Source organism: Tachypleus tridentatus, chromosome 10 (genome assembly GCF_004210375.1).
Source record: "Tachypleus tridentatus isolate NWPU-2018 chromosome 10, ASM421037v1, whole genome shotgun sequence".
NCBI lineage: Eukaryota > Metazoa > Arthropoda > Merostomata > Xiphosura > Limulidae > Tachypleus > Tachypleus tridentatus.
In genome coordinates, this window is record NC_134834.1 from 12633616 (window position 1) to 12653041 (window position 19426).

At 37.5% G+C, this 19426-nt stretch overlaps 2 protein-coding genes across 2 annotated transcripts in view; one reads left to right on the forward strand and one right to left on the reverse strand.

Moving 5' to 3' along the window:
- Nucleotides 1–12135: 12135 nt before the first annotated feature.
- Nucleotides 12136–13598, reverse strand: LOC143228009 (uncharacterized; the record flags this gene model as incomplete). Its single annotated transcript, XM_076459356.1, is given in 1 exon segment — nt 12136–13598. A coding segment is annotated over 1 exon segment (360 nt). The 3' UTR covers nt 12136–13236.
- Nucleotides 13599–14502: 904 nt separating this feature from the next.
- Nucleotides 14503–19426, forward strand: part of LOC143227963 (LIM/homeobox protein Awh-like) — a 161870-nt gene continuing 156946 nt past the window's right edge. The window contains exon 1 of the mRNA XM_076459314.1: nt 14503–14523. Coding sequence (XP_076315429.1) covers nt 14503–14523 — 21 coding nt within the window. The remainder of the gene's footprint in view (nt 14524–19426) is intronic.

A 19426-nucleotide genomic window follows, 5' to 3' on the forward strand; every position in this document is an offset into this window, starting at 1 on the left:
TAATAAGTCACTTTCGTTTTAGCAAAAACTTTGCGATATAATTTTTGTCGATTATTCCAGTTTTAGACGTTACAACTGTGAGTGGCAGGACCGTTTCAGATTTGTGTTTCCTAAGAGTTAATCCCTGTTGGACGGTTTCGTAGGCGATTAGTGATATTGCCCGTTTTTATTGTGCTTTTAGCTTGTTACGGGACGTAGCTGTTATCAATTAATTGTTGTTGTTGTAAGAATTGTCTTTGCTTAGATATAACTTTATTTTATATTTTCTAATTTTTTATTTTTGACTTTTTTATCTGTTGTTTGGCGCTAACCAACTTGGCTATTTCGCTTCAAACAACCAATTTTGGGGTATGAACTTTTAACGATCATCGTCTGGCTGTTTTAAAAAAATTCAAAAAACAAATTTTGAAGTTGTTTCGTTTTAACTAAGGAGACACACAAAACTTTTATTTTAAGCAATTTATTTAACATCAAGCACAGCCAAACCAATACACGAAACCACTAAAATACTAGTAGAAATCACAATGTGTAGAAATATCAATCAGGATAAACACAGTAACTGTAACTGAAGTAAATTTTCCTGCAAAGCTATTTCCTCTGTTCATAACTGAAGTTATTTATGATTCAAAGTATAGAACAATTTATTCTAGTGTAAGTTGAGACGAAACACGATTCTTTGTTACTATTTGAGTATATTTTTATCTAAAATACATATTCAATCTGCTGTTTAGTGCGTAATAAGATTTTAGTTAACCACAAGCTAGGCCTAACTAGGAATAAAACTAGTGCACCTGTATAAAAACGTGTTGGTGAGGCCTAACAGAAAACTAAAACAAAGGTAGGAAGGAAAATAGAAACGTTCTACACTCGTTAGAACGTGTCGCTGCACGTACGTGTTTTAGAACACAAACACATGTTGCTTCCCTCAATGAATGCGGAATGCTGGGTAAAGATGGCTTAGATGTAACAGTGTACGAATGTTTAATATAAATTTTAGACAGAATCAACATAGAAGAAACAACTTCATCTTATTTCATTTGACTTGCTGTTAAGTCACTTTTTTTTACCTGATTTTCGGACTTTAAAGTTTCACACTATATGGTCTTTCACTTTTGACTTTTTGTTCGATTCTTTGGTAAAATAGCCTAATTGGTTTGCACCAAAAAAGCGCCAAACAGCCTACTATTAAATATTCGTTATAACTATCGGTTATACGTATATTTTAATTTTTGAAAATCAACAGTATTTTGTTAACCCCACCGTTCTTATTGTTTACTAATTAATGTAAACTATTGACAACACAATGCTACCTAAGCAACGTGTAATATTTGAAATCGTTATGAGTGACTTTATTTTTGTAGCTCGGGGGTGGGATGTATATCCCATACCACTTGTGGTTAGACGAAACCTTACTTCGCACATTTATGAAATCTAAGTGTTTTTATTTAAGCAAATCAATTTCAAATACCAAAAAAATATAAGAACATCAACACAAGCAGTCACCAGACTAAGAAGTGCTGATGGAAAGCTGTCTTTACTGAGAAAATTTGTTCTTATCCCCAACGAAGGGGTTGTCCACGTGGTCGAATAAAGCTCCCTCTACCGACAGCAGGAAAAAGTAAGTATCTCCTGTGCCGTTGTCTGCGAAAGTCTTAGGCCTCCAGTAGGTGAACAAACTCAGAGATTTCTTCACTGAGGGACGGCTAGCACAGATAGCCCTCGAGTAGCTTTGTGCGAAATTTCAAAAAACAAAAACAATGCTTGGCACAGGTCGTGTTGTTGTTTTAATACCATTATTTTAAAAAAAACAACCTAACCTAACGAATTGGTTTGGTTTGGAATTTCGCCCAATGCTATAGGAGAGATATCTGCGTTAGCCGTCCCTAATTTAGCAGTGTAAGACCAGAGAGAGGGAAGGCAGCTAGTCATCACCTCCCACAGCCAACTCTTTTACCAACGAATAGTGGGATTGACCGTAACATTATAACGCCACCACGTCCGAAAGGGCGAACATGTTTAATGTGAAAGGGATTGGAACTCACGACCCTCAGATTACGAGTCGAGTGCATTATTCATCTGGCCATGCTGGACCTCCTAGCGAATTGATGACTTATTAAACATAATAACTTAATTAAAGGATTAATTGTATTAAAATAAAAACAATAGTTTTTTTCGGGACCTCGTTTCCTTTAACCTAGAATATTTTGATTTAGTCAGTTCAAAAAGATATGAATCATTTTTTGTCAGTGTTAATGGATTGGATTTAACTCGTCATTTTCTTTCATTGGAAATGGCCCCCTCCGAGACAGCGGTAAGTCTATGGATTTACATTGTTAAAATCAACGGCTCGTTTCACCTTGGTGGACACAGCAGATGTGGCTTTTCTATAAGAAAAAACGCACTTATAAAAAATGTCCCTCGCTGGTGCAGAGGTAAGTCTACGGATTTATAACGCTAAAATCAGGATTCGACTCCCCTCAGACGAATCAGCAGATGGCCCGATATGACTTGCTATTGTGGGGCGTTTCTAAAGCTCAGGTCACAATTACCCACGTTTTGTTTTCGAGCTGTCGATGGTCCCACTGTTCAACTTGCTTGTGTTTTTAACTTTAACAGGCCATTCGCCTTTTAATTCTGTGTAACTCTTTTAACCGAGTTTTAACATTAATTTCTCCAGTTCTCGTGTCCACCCGCTAGTACAACGGTAAGTCTACGTACTTACAACGCTAAAATCAGGTGTTCGATTTCCTTGGTAGGCTCAGCAGATAGCTTGATGTGACTTTGCTATTAGAAAACACACACAAACACTTATTTTCTAGTAATTTTAGTTTTCAATTTTTTACCGGTTGTTTGGCGCAGATAACCTTATTGCTTTGCGCCAGTAAAACCACTCAACATTCGGAAGGTGCGTATTTATATTATTTTTATGTGCATGTTTACAGAAGATTACACATCTTCTTGATACACACATAAGTAGAGTATTAGAATGAGGCTGAATTCAGACTTAAACGAAACTTTGGGAACTGGATTTTATTTTTAAGCTATCTCTGCTGTACCAACCACGAGTATCAAAATCCGGTTTTTAGCCTAGATAGTGGGTTTGTTTGATTTTTGAATTTTGCGCAAAGCTACATGAGGGCTATCTGCGCTACCCGTCTCTAAGTTAGCAGTGTGAGACTAGAGGAAAGGCAACTAGTCATCACCACCCACCGCCAACTTTTGGGCTACTCTCTTTACCAACGAATAGTGGGATTGACTGTAACTTTATAACACTGCCACGGCTGAAAGGGCGAAAATGTTTAATGTGAAGGAGATTGGAGTCCGCGACTTTCAGATTACAAGTCGAACGCCTTATCCACCTGGCCATGCCGGGCCCTGAAGTAGGGTTAGTTTGAACCACAATTAATCTGTGATGTTGATTTCCAAGCTGACATTCTGTTGAGCCATGCAGTGAAGTTAAACCCATAATCTTGAGAGCTTAGTCGGTTAAATTTCTTGTTTTAATAAGTCACTTTCGTTTTAGCAAAACTTTGCGATATAATTTTGTCGATTATTCCAGTTTTAGACGTCACAACTGTGAGTGGCAGGACCGTTTCAGATTTGTGTTTACTAAGAGTTAATCCCTGTTGGACGGATTCGTAGGCGATTAGTGATATTGCCCGTTTTTATTGTGGATTTAGCTTGTTACGGGACGTAGCTGTTATCAATTCTTTGTTGTTGTTGTAAGAATTGTCTTTGCTTAGATATAACTTTATTTTATATTTTCTAATTTTTTATTTTTGAGTTTTTTATCTGTTGTTTGGCGCTAACCAAATAAGCTATTTCGCGTCAAACAACCAATTTTGGGATATGAACTTTTAACGATCATCGTCTGGCTGTTTTAAAAAAAATACAAAAAACAAATTTTGAAGTTGTTTCGTTTTAACTAAGAAGACACACAAAACTTTTATTTTAAGCAATTTATTTAACATCAAGCACAGCCAAACCAATACACAAACCACTAAAATACTAGTAGAAATCACAATGTGTAGAAATATCAATCAGGGTAAACACAGTAACTGTAACTGAAGTAAATTTTCCTGCAAAGCTATTTCCTCTGTTCATAACTGAAGTTGTGTATAATTCAAAGTATAGAACAATTTATTCTAGTGTAAGTTGAGACGAAACACGATTCTTTGTTACTTATTTGAGTATATTTTTATATAAAATAGATATTCAATCTGCTGTTTAGTGCGTAATAAGATTTTAGTTAACCACAAGCTAGGCCTAACTAGGAATAAAACTAGTGCACCTGTATAAAAACGTGTTGGTGAGGCCTAACAGAAAACTAAAACAAAGGTAGGAAGGAAAATAGAAACGTTCTACACTCGTTAGAACGTGTCGCTGCACGTACGTGTTTTAGAACACAAACACATGTTACTTCCCTCAATGAATGCGGAATGCTGGGTAAAGGTGGCTTAGATGTAACAGTGTACGAATGTTTAATATAAATTTTAGACAGAATCAACATAGACGAAACAACTTCATCTTATTTCACTTGACTTGCTGTTAAGTCACTTTTTTTTTACCTGATTTTCGGATTTTAAAGTTTCACACTATATGGTCTTTCACTTTTGACTTTTTGTTCGATTCTTTGGTAAAATAGCCTAATTGGTTTGCACCAAAAAGCACCAAACAGCCTACTATTAAATATTGATCAACGTTATAACTATCGGTTATACGTATATTTTAATTTTTTAAATCAACAGTATTTTGTTAACCCCACCGTTCTTATTGTTTACTAATTAATGTAAACTATTGACAACACAATGCTACCTAAGCAACGTGTAATATTTGAAATCGTTATAAGTTACTATATTTTTGTAGCTCGGGGGTGGGACTTATATCCCATACCACTTGTGGTTAGACGAAACCTTACTTCGCACATTTATGAAATCTAAGTGTTTTATTTAAGCAAATCAATTTCAAATACCAAAACATATAAGAACATCAACATAAGCAGACATCAGACTAAGAAGTGCTGATGGAAAGCTGTCTTCACTGAGTAAATTTGTTCTTATCCCCAACGAAGGGGTTGTCCACGTGGTCGAATAAAGCTCCCTCTACCGACAGCAGAAAAAACTCAGAATCTCCTGTGCCGTTGTCTGCGAAAGTCTTAGGCCTCCAGTAGGTGAACAAACTCAGAGATTTCTTCACTGGTGAATTCGGCTTCTCAGACTGTGATTGACCAATCTTCTCACCGTGAAGATAGTTCACAGCATCAGTGAAGGAATTGATGCCTTTTTGAGCAAGGTCGTTCTCCAGAACTGGTCTCTTCAGGTTGTAGATTTCCTTACAAATAGGCAAACAATTCGAAGACATAGCAAACCACATTATGACAATCGCGAAAATAAAGGTTTGGATGTAGAGTTTCATACCTGAAAATTAACAACAATGATGAATTAATTTCAATAACAACGAGAGTAAGCGGCGGCGACATCTACATCACATTTCATCCTGAAGTTGGACAGTGTCATTGATGGTGGTAACACTATCCATAAATCAGGTTCAATATTAATTTGAATGGAAGAGGCCAAGAACTTAAAACAAAATGAAACAACCTAAACACAAGAATAACTTGGGCATTGTTAAGATTTTATTGTATGGTACTTATTTTGACAGTTGCTTGGCACAGGAGGCGGCATAGCCAAGCGTGTTAAGGCGTGCGACTCGTAATCCGAGGGTCGCGGGTTCGTATCCCCGTCGTGCCAAACATGCTCGCACTTTCAGCCGTGGAGGCGTTATAATGTGACGATCAATCCCACTATTCGTTGGGAAAGAGTAGCCCAAGAGTTGGCGGTGGGTGGTGATGACTAGCTGCCTTCCCTCTAGTCTTACACTGCTAAATCAGGGACGGCTAGCACAGATAGCTCTCGAGTAGCTTTGTGCGAAATTTCAAAAAAAGAAAAACAATGCTTGGCACAGGTCGTGTTGTTGTTTTAATACCATTATTTTAAAAAACAACCTAACCTAACGAATTGGTTTGGTTTGGAATTTCGCCCAATGCTATAGGAGAGATATCTGCGTTAGCCGTCCCTAATTTAGCAGTGTAAGACCAGAGAGGGAAGGCAGCTATTCATCACCTCCCACATCCAACTCTTTTACCAACGAATAGTGGGATTGACCGTCACATTATAACGCCACCACGTCCGAAAGGGCGAACATGTTTAATGTGAAAGGGATTGGAACTCACGACCCTCAGATTACGAGTCGAGTGCATTATTCATCTGGCCATGCTGGACCTCCTAGCGAATTGATGACTTATTAAACATAATAACTTAATTAAAGGATTAATTGTATTAAAATAAAAACAATAGTTTTTTTCGGGACCTCGTTTCCTTTAACCTAGAATATTTTGATTTAGTCAGTTCAAAAAGATATCAATCATTTTTGGTCAGTGTTAATGGATTGGATTTAACTCGTCATTTTCTTTCATTGGAAATGGCCCCCGCCGAGACAGCGGTAAGTCTATGGATTTACATTGTTAAAATCAACGGCTCGTTTCACCTTGGTGGACACAGCAGATTGCCCGATGTGGCTTTTCTATAAGAAAAAAACGCACTTATAAAAAATGTCCCTCGCCGGTGCAGAGGTAAGTCTACGGATTTATAACGCTAAAATCAGGAATTCGACTCCCCTCAGACGAATCAGCAGATGGCCCGATATGACTTGCTATTGTGGGGCGTTTCTAAAGCTCAGGTCACAATTACCCACGTTTTGTTTTCGACCTGTCGATGGTCCCACTGTTCAACTTGCTTGTGTTTTTAACTTTTAACAGGCCATTCGCCTTTTTAATTCTGTGTAACTCTTTTAACCGAGTTTTAACATTAATTTCTCCAGTTCTCGTGTCCACCCGCTAGTACAACGGTAAGTCTACGTACTTACAACGCTAAAATCAGGTGTTCGATTTCCCTTGGTAGGCTCAGCAGATAGCTTGATGTGACTTTGCTATTAGAAAAACACACACAAACACTTATTTTCTAGTAATTTTAGTTTTCAATTTTTTACCGGTTGTTTGGCGCAGATAACCTTATTGCTTTGCGCCAGTAAAAACCACTCAACATTCGGAAGGTGCGTATTTATATTATTTTTATGTGCATGTTTACAGAAGATTACACATCTTCTTGATACACACATAAGTAGAGTATTAGAATGAGGCTGAATTCAGACTTAAACGAAACTTTGGGAAGTGGATTTTATTTTTTAAGCTATCTATGCTGTACCAACCACGAGTATCAAAATCCGGTTTTTAGCCTAGATAGTGGGTTTGTTTGATTTTGAATTTTGCGCAAAGCTACATGAGGGCTATCTGCGCTACCCGTCTCTAAGTTAGCAGTGTGAGACTAGAGGAAAGGCAACTAGTCATCACCACCCACCGCCAACTTTTGGGCTACTCTTTTACCAACGAATAGTGGGATTGACTGAAACTTTATAACACTGCAACGGCTGAAAGGGCGAAAATGTTTAATGTGAAGGAGATTGGAGTCCGCGACTTTCAGATTACAAGTCGAACGCCTTATCCACCTGGCCATGCCGGGCCCTGAAGTAGGGTTAGTTTGAACCACAATTAATCTGTGATGTTGATTTCCAAGCTGACATTCTGTTGAGCCATGCAGTGAAGTTAAACCCATAATCTTAAAAGCTTAGGCGGTTAAATTTCTTGTTTTAATAAGTCACTTTCGTTTTAGCAAAAACTTTGCGATATAATTTTTGTCGATTATTCCAGTTTTAGACGTTACAACTGTGAGTGGCAGGACCGTTTCAGATTTGTGTTTCCTAAGAGTTAATCCCTGTTGGACGGTTTCGTAGGCGATTAGTGATATTGCCCGTTTTTATTGTGCTTTTAGATTGTTAGAGGACGTAGCTGTTATCAATTCTTTGTTGTTGTTGTAAGAATTGTCTTTGCTTAGATATAACTTTATTTTATATTTTCTAATTTTTTATTTTTGACTTTTTTATCTGTTGTTTGGCGCCAACCAACTTGGCTATTTCGCTTCAAACAAGCAATTTTGGGATATGAACTTTTAACGATCATCGTCTGGCTGTTTGAAAAAAACTACAAAAAACAAATTTTGAAGTTGTTTCGTTTTAACTAAGGAGACACACAAAACTTTTATTTTAAGCAATTTATTTAACATCAAGCACAACCAAACAATACACGAAACCACTAAAAATACTAGTAGAAATCACAATGTGTAGCAATATCAATCAGGATAAACACAGTAACTGTAACTAAAGTAAATTTTCCTGCAAAGCTATTTCCTCTGTTCATAACTGAAGTTATTTATGATTCAAAGTATAGAACAATTTATTCTAGTGTAAGTTGAGACGAAACACGATTCTTTGTTACTATTTGAGTATATTTTATCTAAAATACATATTCAATCTGCTGTTTAGTGCGTAATAAGATTTTAATTAACCACAAGCTAGGCCTAACTAGGAATAAAACTAGTGCACCTGTATAAAAACGTGTTGGTGAGGCCTAACATAAAACTAAAAACAAAGGTAGGAAGGAAAATAGAAACGTTCTACACTTGTTAGAACGTGTCGCTGCACGTACGTGTTTTAGAACACAAACACATGTTGCTTCCCTCAATGAATGCGGAATGCTGGGTAAAGATGGCTTAGATGTAACAGTGTACGAATGTTTAATATAAATTTTAGACAGAATCAACATAGAAGAAACAACTTCATCTTATTTCATTTGACTTGCTGTTAAGTCACTTTTTTTTTTTACCTGATTTTCGGACTTTAAAGTTTCACACTACATGGTCTTTCACTTTTGACTTTTTGTTCGATTCTTTGGTAAAATAGCCTAATTGGTTTGCACCAAAAAAGCGCCAAACAGCCTACTATTAAATATTCGTTATAACTATCGGTTATACGTATATTTTAATTTTTGAAAATCAACAGTATTTTGTTAACCCCACCGTTCTTATTGTTTACTAATTAATGTAAACTATTGACAACACAATGCTACCTAAGCAACGTGTAATATTTGAAATCGTTATAAGTGACTTTATTTTTGTAGCTCGGGGGTGGGATATATATCCCATACCACTTGTGGTTAGACGAAACCTTACTTCGCACATTTATGAAATCTAAGTGTTTTTATTTAAGCAAATCAATTTCAAATACCAAAAAAATATAAGAACATCAACACAAGCAGTCACCAGACTAAGAAGTGCTGATGGAAAGCTGTCTTTACTGAGAAAATTTGTTCTTATCCCCAACGAAGGGGTTGTCCACGTGGTCGAATAAAGCCTCTACCGACAGCAGGAAAAGTAAGAATCTCCTGTGCCGTTGTCTGCGAAAGTCTTAGGCCTCCAGTAGGTGAACAAACTCAGAGATTTCTTCACTGGTGAATTCGGCTTCTCAGACTGTGATTGACCAATCTTCTCACCGTGAAGATAGTTCACAGCATCAGTGAAGGAATTGATGCCTTTTTTGAGCAAGGTCGTTCTCCAGAACTGTTCTCTTCAGGTTGTAGATTTCCTTACAAATAGACAAACAATTCGAAGACATAGCAAACCACATTATGACAATCGCGAAAAAAAAGGTTTGGATGTAGAGTTTCATACCTCAAAATTAACAACAATGATGAATTAATTTCAATAACAACGAGAGTAAGCGGTGGCGACATCTACAGCATATTTCATCCTGAAGTTGTACAGTGTCATTGATGGTGGTAACACTATCCATAAATCAGGTTCAATATTAATTTGAATGGAAGAGGCCAAAAACTTAAAAACAAAATGAAACAACCTAAACACAAGAATAACTTGGCCATTGTTTAGATTTTTTTGTATGGTACTTATTTGTGACAGTTCCTTGGCACAGGTCGTGTTGTTGTTTTAATACCATTATTTTAAAAAACAACCTAACCTAACGAATTGGTTTGGTTTGGAATTTCGCCCAATGCTATAGGAGAGATATCTGCGTTAGCCGTCCCTAATTTAGCAGTGTAAGACCAGAGAGAAGGCAGCTAGTCATCACCACCCACAGCCAACTCTTTTACCAACGAATAGTGGGATTGACCGTCACATTATAACGCCCCCACGACCGAAAGGGCGAACATGTTTAATGTGAAAGGGAATGGAACTCATGACCCTCAGATTACGAGTCGAGTGCATTATTCATCTGGCCATGCCGGACTTCCTAGCGAATTTATGACTTATTAAAAATAATAACTTAATTAAAGGATTAATTGTATTAAAATAAAAACAATAGTTTTTTCGGGACCTCGTTTCCTTTAACCTAGAATATTTTGATTTAGTCAGTTCAAGAAGATATGAATCATTTTTGGTCAGTCTTAATGGATTGGATTTTAACTCGTCATTTTCTTTCATTGGAAATGGCCCCCGCCGAGACAGCGGTAAGTCTATGGATTTACATTGTTAAAATCAACGGCTCGTTTCACCTTGGTGGACACAGCAGATTGCCCGATATGTCTTTGCTATAAGAAAAAAACGCACATTACAAAAATGTCCCTCGCTGGTACAGAGGTAAGTCTACGGATTTATAACGCTAAAAATCAGGGATTCGATTCCCCTCAGAAGAATCAGCAGATGGCCCGATATGACTTGCTATATAAAAAACAGACACGGCAGATAGCCCGAAGTGGCTTTGCTATAAGAAAACACAAATCTCTTGGGATTAATTTGCTATTGTGGGGCGTTTCTAAAGGTCAGGTCACAATTACCCACGTTTTGTTTCCGAGCTGTCGATGGTCCCACTGTTCAACTTGCTTGTGTTTTTAACTTTTAACAGGCCATTCGCCTTTTTAATTCTGTGTAACTCTTTTAACCGAGTTTTAACATTAATTTCTCCAGTTCTCGTGTCCAACCGCTAGTACAACGGTAAGTCTACGTACTTACAACGCTAAAATCAGGTGTTCGATTTCCTTGGTAGGCTCAGCAGATAGCTTGATGTGACTTTGCTATTAGAAAACACACACAAACACTTATTTTTAGTAATTTTAGTTTTCAATTTTTTTACCGGTTGTTTGGCGCAGATAGCCTTATTGCTTTGCGCCAGTAAAAACCACTCAACATTCGGAAGGTGCGTATTTATATTATTTTTATGTGCATGTTTACAGAAGATTACACATCTTCTTGATACACACGTAAGTAGAGTATTAGAATGAGGCTGAATTCAGACTTAAACGAAACTTTGGGAACTGGATTTATTTTTAAGCTATCTATGCTGTACCAACCACGAGTATCAAAATCCGGTTTTTAGCCTAGATAGTGGGTTTGTTTGTTTTTTGAATTTTGCGCAAAGCTACATGAGGGCTATCTGCGCTACCCGTCTCTAAGTTAGCAGTGTGAGACTAGAGGAAAGGCAACTAGTCATCACCACCTACCGCCAACTTTTAGGCTACTCTTTTGCCAACGAATAGTGGGATTGACTGTACCTTTATAACACTGTCACGGCTGAAAGGGCGAACATGTTTAATGTGAAGGAGATTGGAGTCCGCGACTTTCAGATTACGAGTCGAACGCTTTATCCACCTGGCCATGCCGGGCCCTGAAGTAGGGCTAGTTTGAACCACAATTAACTTGTGATGTTGATTTCCAAGCTGACATTATGTTGAGCCATGCAATGAAGTTAAACCCATAATCTTGAGAGCTTAGTCGGTTAAATTTCTTGTTTTAATAAGTCACTTTTGTTTTAGCAGTTCGATTATTCCAGTTTTAGACGTCACAACTGTGAGTGACAGGACCGTTTCAGATTTGTGTTTCCTAAGAGTTAATCCCTGTTGGACGGTTTCGTAGGCGATTAGTGATATTGCCCGTTTTTATTGTGCTTTTAGCTTGTTACGGGACGTAGCTGTTATCAATTTTTTGTTGTTGTTGTAAGAATTGTCTTTGCTTAGATATAACTTTATTTTATATTTTCTAATTTTTTATTTTTGACTTTTTTTCTGTTGTTTGGAGCTAACCAACTTGGCTATTTCGCGTCAAACAACCAATTTTGGGGTATGAACTTTTAATGATCATCGTCTGGCTGTTTTAAAAAAATTCAAAAAACAAATTTTGAAGTTGTTTCGTTTTAACTAAGGAGACACACAAAACTTTTATTTTAAGGAATTTATTTAACATCAAGCACAGCTAAACCAATACACGAAACCACTAAAAATACTAGTAGAAATCACAATGTGTAGCAATATCAATCAGGGTAAACACAGTAACTGTAACTGAAGTAAATTTTCGTGCAAAGCTATTTCCTCTGTTCATAACTGAAGTTATTTATGATTCAAAGTATAGAACAATTTATTCTAGTGTAAGTTGAGACGAAACACGATTCTTTGTTACTATTTGAGTATATTTTTATCTAAAATACATATTCAATCTGCTGTTTAGTGCGTAATAAGATTTTAGTTAACCACAAGCTAGGCCTAACTAGGAAAAAAATAGTGCACCTGTATAAAAACGTGTTGGTGAGGCCTAACAGAAAACTAAAAACAAAGGTAGGAAGGAAAATAGAAACGTTCTACACTAGTTAGAACGTGTCGCTGCACGTACGTGTTCAAGCACACAAACACATGTTGCTTCCTTCAATGAATGCGGAATGCTGGGTAAAGATGGCTTAGATGTAACAGTGTACGAATGTTTAATATAAATTTTAAACAGAATCAACATAGAAGAAACAACTTCATCTTATTTCACTTGACTTGCAGTTAAGTCACTTTTTTTTACCTGACTTTCGGATTTTAAAGTTTCACACTATATGGTCTTTCACTTTTGACTTTTTTTTTTCGATTCTTTGGTAAATTAGCCTAATTGGTTTGCACCAAAAAAGCACCAAACAGCCTACTATTAAATATTGAGCAAAGTTATAACTATCGGCTATACGTATATTTTAATTTTTTTTTTAATCAACACTATTTTGTTAACCCCACCGATCTTATTGTTTACTAATTAATGTAAACTATTGACAACACAACGCTACCTAAGCAACGTGTAATATTTGAAATCATTATAAGTGACTTTATTTTTGTAGCTCGGGGGTGGGACGTATATCCCATACTATTTGTGGTTAGACGAAACCTTACTTCGCACATTTATGAAATCTAAGTGTTTTTATTTAAGCAAATCAATTTCAAATACCAAAAACATATAAGAACATCAACATAAGCAGACACCAGACTAAGAAGTGCTGATGGAAAGCTGTCTTCACTGAGTAAATTTGTTCTTATCCCCAACGAAGAGGTTGTCCACGTGGTCGAATAAAGCTCCCTCTACCGACAGCAGGAAAAAAGTCAGAATCTCCTTTGCCGTTGTCTGCGAAAGTCTTAGGCCTCCAGTAGGTGAACAAACTCAGAGATTTCTTCACTGGTGAATTCGGCTTCTCAGACTGTGATTGACCAATCTTCTCACCGTGAAGATAGTTCACAGCATCAGTGAAGGAATTGATGCCTTTTTGAGCAAGGTCGTTCTCCAGAACTGGTCTCTTCAGGTTGTAGATTTCCTTACAAATAGGCAAACAATTCGAAGACATAGCAAACCACATTATGACAATTGCGAAAATAAAGGTTTGGATGTAGAGTTTCATACCTGAAAATTAACAACAATGATGAATTAATTTCAATAACAACGAGAGTAAGCGGTGGCGACATCTACATCACATTACTTCCTGAAGTTGGACAGTGTCATTGATGGTGGTAACACTATCCATAAATCAGGTTTAATATTAATTTGAATGGAAGAGGCCAAGAACTTAAAAACGAAATGAAACAACCTAAACACAAGAATAACTTGGCCATTGTTTAGATTTTATTGTATGGTACTTATTTGTGACAGTTCCTTGGCACAGGTCGTGTTGTTGTTTTAATACCATTATTTTAAAACAACAACCTAACAAATTGGTTTGGTTTGGTTTGGAATTTCGCCCAAAGCTATAGGAGAGATATCTGCGTTAGCCGTCCCTAATTTAGCAGTGTGAGACCAGAGGGAAGGCAGCCAGTCATCACCTCCCACAGCCAACTCTTTTACCAACGAATAGTGGGATTGACCGTCACATTATAACGCCACCACGACCGATAGGTCGAACATGTTTAATGTGAAAGGGATTGGAACTCACGACCCTCAGATTACGAGTCGAGTGCATTATTCATCTGGCCATGCCGGACCTCCGAGCGAATTGATGACTTATTAAACATAATAACTTAATTAAAGTATTAATTGTATTAAAATAAAAACAATAGTTTTTTTCGGGACCTCGTTTCCTTTAACCTAGAATATTTTGATTTAGTCAGTTCAAGAAGATATGAATCATTTTTGGTCAGTGTTAATGGATTTGATTTAACTCGTCATTTTCTTTCATTGGAAATGGCCCCCGCCGAGACAGCGGTAAGTCTATGGATTTACATTGTTAAAATCAACGGCTCGTTTCACCTTGGTGGACACAGATGATTGCCCGATGTGGCTTTGCTATAAGAAAAAAACGCACATAACAAAAATGTCCCTCGCTGGTACAGAGGTAAGTCTACGGATTTACAATGCTAAAATCAGGGATTCGACTCCCCCTCAGACGAATCAGCAGATGGCCCGATATGACTTGCTATATGAAAAACAGACACGGCAGATAGCCCGAAGTGGCCTTGCTATAAGAAAACACAAATATCTTGGAATTAATTTGCTATTGTGGGGCGTTTCTAAAGCTCAGGTCACAATTACCCACGTTTTTTTTTCGAGCTGTCGATGGTCCCACTGTTCAACTTGCTTGTGTTTTTAACTTTTAACAGGCCATTCGCCTTTTTAATTCTGTGTAACTCTTTTAACCGAGTTTTAACATTAATTTCTCCAGTTCTCGTGTACACCCGCTAGTACAACGGTAAGTCTACGTACTTACAACGCTAAAATCAGGTGTTCGATTTCCCTTGGTAGGCTCAGCAGATTGCTTGATGTGACTTTGTTATTAGAAAAACACACACAAACACTTATTTTGTAGTAATTTTAGTTTCCAATTTTTTACCGGTTGTTTGGCGCAGATAGCCTTATTGCTTTGCGCCAGTAAAACCACTCAACATTCGGAAGGTGCGTATTTATATTATTTTTATATGCATGTTTACAGAAGATTACACATCTTCTTGATACACACGTAAGTAGAGTATTAGAATGAGGCTGAATTCAGACTTAAACGAAACTTTGGGAACTGGATTTTATTTTTTAAGCTATCTATGCTGTACCAACCACGAGTATCAAAATCCGGTTTTTAGTCTAGATAGTGGGTTTGTTTGTTTTTTGAATTTTGCGCAAAGCTACTCAAGGGCTATCTGCACTAGCCGTCTCTAATTTAGCAGTGTGAGACTAGTGGAAAGGCAACTAGTCATCACCACCCACAGCCAACTCTTGGGCTAATCTTTTATCAACAAATAGTGGGATTGAGCGTGACGTTATAACACCCCCACAGGTGAATGGGCGAGCATGTTTGATGCGACGGAGATTTGAACCCTCGACCCTCAGATTACGAGTCGAACGCCTTAACCCACCTATACATGTCGAGCCGTGAGATAGTGGGTGGGGATGGGGGGTGTACTTTAACTATTTCGATGGCCATGAGATAGTGGGTGGAGGTGTACTTAACTATTTCGATGGCCATGAGATAGTGGATGGGGGTGTACTTTAACTATTTCGATGGCCATGAGATAGTGGATGGGGGTGTACTTTAACTATTTCGATGGCCATGAGATAGTGGATGGGGGTGTACTTTAACTATTTCGATGGCCATGAGATAGTGGATGGGGTGTACTTTAACAATTTCGATGGCTATGAGATAGTGGGTGGAGGTGTACTTTAACTATTTCGATGGCTATGAGATAGTGGGTGGAGGTGTACTTTAACTATTTCGATAGCCATGAGATAGTGGGTGGAGGTGTACTTTAACTATTTCGATGGCCATGAGATAGTGGATGGGGGGTGTACTTTAACTATTTTGATGGCCATGAGATAGTGGATGGGGGGTGTACTTTAACTATTTCGATGGCCATGAGATAGTGGATGGGGGGTGTACTTTAACTATTTCGATGGCCATGAGATAGTGGGTGGAGGTGTACTTTAACTATTTCGATGGCCATGAGATAGTGGGTGGGGGGTGTACTTTAACTATTTCGATGGCCATGAGATAGTGGGTGGGGGGTGTACTTTAACTATTTCGATGGCCATGAGATAGTGGGTGGGGGGTGTACTTAACTATTTCGATGTCCTCGATATAGTTTTCTTTTATCTGGTTCTGATCCATCAATGTGTAACATTTACGACACTTAAGTCACAATAGCCAACACTTTACTTTCGTTACGACCGTGAGAATCAACACCATTTTAGACATATTTTTTGAGGGTTTTGACGGTGTCGTTAGTAATGTTAACACTGTGCAACTTGATTGTGTTATTAGTTTTTCGAAGGTCATTGGCCTTTTTAACTACATTTAGTTTACCTAATGCTTGAACATTCTTTAGCTTTTACTTCGGTTTCTTCTTCGATTTTACAGCATTTTACTTCTCACATTTTTTACCGGTTGTTTGACGCAGATAACGGAGTTCTTTTGGGCCCATAATCCCCAACCATGGCTCATTCTCAGTCCTAGAATAGGGTAGAGTTTCATATTGTTTTTTGTTGTTGCTTTTCACTGATTGATGTTATTCCTTTACGAGCTGAAAGTTATCTTTTCAGTTTGATATCTACAAAAGATAACTACAGTGTTTGTACAGTTGTAACCAAACTCTCAGATACCCAGATTTCAAATGAATGGGAAGATGATAGCATTGGTTAAAAGGTTCCATTTAAATTATGGAATACCTCGGTTAAATGTAATACTATACAGAGCAGACTAATAACTGTGCCCATTTCAATGTATAGATTTACTTTTAGTCTTAAACTGGATGGCTTAAGATAACCTAACTAGACGAAGGAAAAAAAAAGAAAGTTTAACCTCTGCTACGGTTATTGTTCGGTTTTTGGGTCTTTTACATTTTACTCTGCAAAAGAAAGCTGTACAAGTAAAAGCAAAAAAATCCGATAGTTCCGATGGAACTCGGGTGGAGTCGCAGAGATAGATTACAAATAGGTGATCAGTCTGTCGAAAGGTTCGAATTTTGCAACATTTCCATTTTACAACTTGTGTTCAATGAATGAGAGCTTAACTGACTGAGAAAGTCAGCAGCAAAGTACGCGAAACCGATGCTCAGTTAAGTTATGTTTAACACCACTTGTAGCATTTTGAACCCTCGCATCAAATGAACAGTTCAGGTGTTTCGTTTCAAAATAGTGATAGTGGGTAATTCACGCTCCCCACTTCTTCTTTGTTTTAAATACGAAAGTTTTTAAAGCCCCAAACCAACAGGCAATGATTGGTATAATATCTGGTAAATAAATACAATGAAACTGTCTTCGACCGTGAATTACTCCACATGTTCTTGTAATTTGAAATGTTTTATTTTGAATCTATTTAAAATGTGTTTAATGTGAAAATTACATATTGAGGGTAAACGCTGTATTGTAAATAGAGCTATTTCTGTAGTAGTTTAGAGCTTTTGTTTGTTTGTTTTGAATTTTCGCGCAAAGCTGCTCGAGGGGCTATCTGCTCTAGACGGTTCTAACTTAGCAGTGTAGAGTAGAGGAAAGGCAGCTAGTCATCACCACCCACCGCCAACTCTTTTACCAACGAATAGTGGGATTGACCGTCACATAGGTAACCTACGGCTGAAAATGCGAGCATGTTTGGTGTGATGGGGATTCAGAACCCGCGACCCTCGGATTACGAGTCGAGTGCCTTAACCACCTGGCCATGATAATTTTGTTTTCTCATCTTGCCCGGCATGGCTGGGTGGGTTAAGGCATTCAAAACGTAAACTGAGGGTCGTGGGTTCGAATCCCGGTCGCACCAAACATTCTCGCATTTTCAGCCGTAGGGCGTTATAAAGCGACGGTTAATCTCACTATTCGATGATATCTAGTTGGCGGTGGGTGGTGATGACTAGATACCTTCCCCAGTCTTACACTGCTAGACTGAACAACTGGCTGCGGATAGCTAGCTGAGCTTTGAACAAAATTCAAAACAAATCAATTCTTATATCCACCTAGGATTAGTTGCGTTTGAGAAACTAATCTGTCTGTGTGTCGCTGAAGATGCGACTGTGGTAATACGTTTGGTGGCTATTTGGTTAACTCAGAATTTTGGACATTGTTTTATCTCGATATACTTATACATTTTAATAATTTTACTCTTACATTTGTTGCCGGTTGTTTGGCGCAGTTATCCTAGTTGGTTTGCGCTAATAAACGCCAACCAAACAAACAACCTAAATTTCTTTTATCTTTAAGGTGGTCACGTACACTTTCATTAATGGCTGATTAGCTTAATTTATCCAGTATCTGGTGTATAAACACAATTTTCAAAAACCATACAACATCTATCACTGAACGTTTCGCCAATCATGGAGGTTAACGAAGTATGATCTTCTCAAAGCAAATAAAGAGATTGCATCAAAAACTCTCAATTGGTAGAGTATTTGTTTCGTATTTACTCTTTTCTAGAGACACCCATTGTCCGATTTAACGATTCATTTGTAATAGACAATCTTTTATAAACCTTCATGGCACATAATCAGTAAGAGAGAATAAAGAGGACAAAATTATCAGTCACAAGATAAAATGTGTTCCATTCCAGTCTAAATCACCCATAAAGCAATCTGTACTGATCAGCCATAACATCATACCAAGCATGCTTTTCCAGTCTTACACGTGCTCATCTTCGAAGCTGCAACAAATAGAAGTTGAAGTTGGTTAACAATCTGATTGGGTAAACTACTGTAATATTGTAATTTCTTTAAGAAAACGCCACCTTTTGGCTTTACAGAGAATTAAACTAAAAGTTTAATCACTTCGACTGAAAATGACTAGGAATGTTTCTGAAAGTGGTTTGGTTTCTTTTGAATTTCGTACAAAGCTACTCGAGAGCCATGGGAGCTTTAACCCATAATGGCTAATCCCACTATTTATCAGTTAAAAGGTAGCTCAAGATTTGGCGGTGGGTGGCGTTGATTAGCAACCTTCCTGTAATTTATCCATGTGCTACTGAATTAAAGTAGAGCTACCGGGGTAGCGCAGGTAGTCGTCCAGTAGCTTTGCGAGAATTTAAAAAGAAACAACAAAACAAAAAACATTAACATTTAGTCTAACAACATCGTCCGTGTTTTTAAATATGATATAGTTTAAACTATATTTTCTCAATCCTTTCTAACTTTCATGGTTCTCTCCGAACACTAATTTTTTTCCACGCTCAACTTAAGAAAAACAAATCTTTACATATAGAAATAAAATAGTAGTTTTGTTTGTTTGGAATTAACCACAAAGCTACACAATGGACTATCAGTGTAAACAAA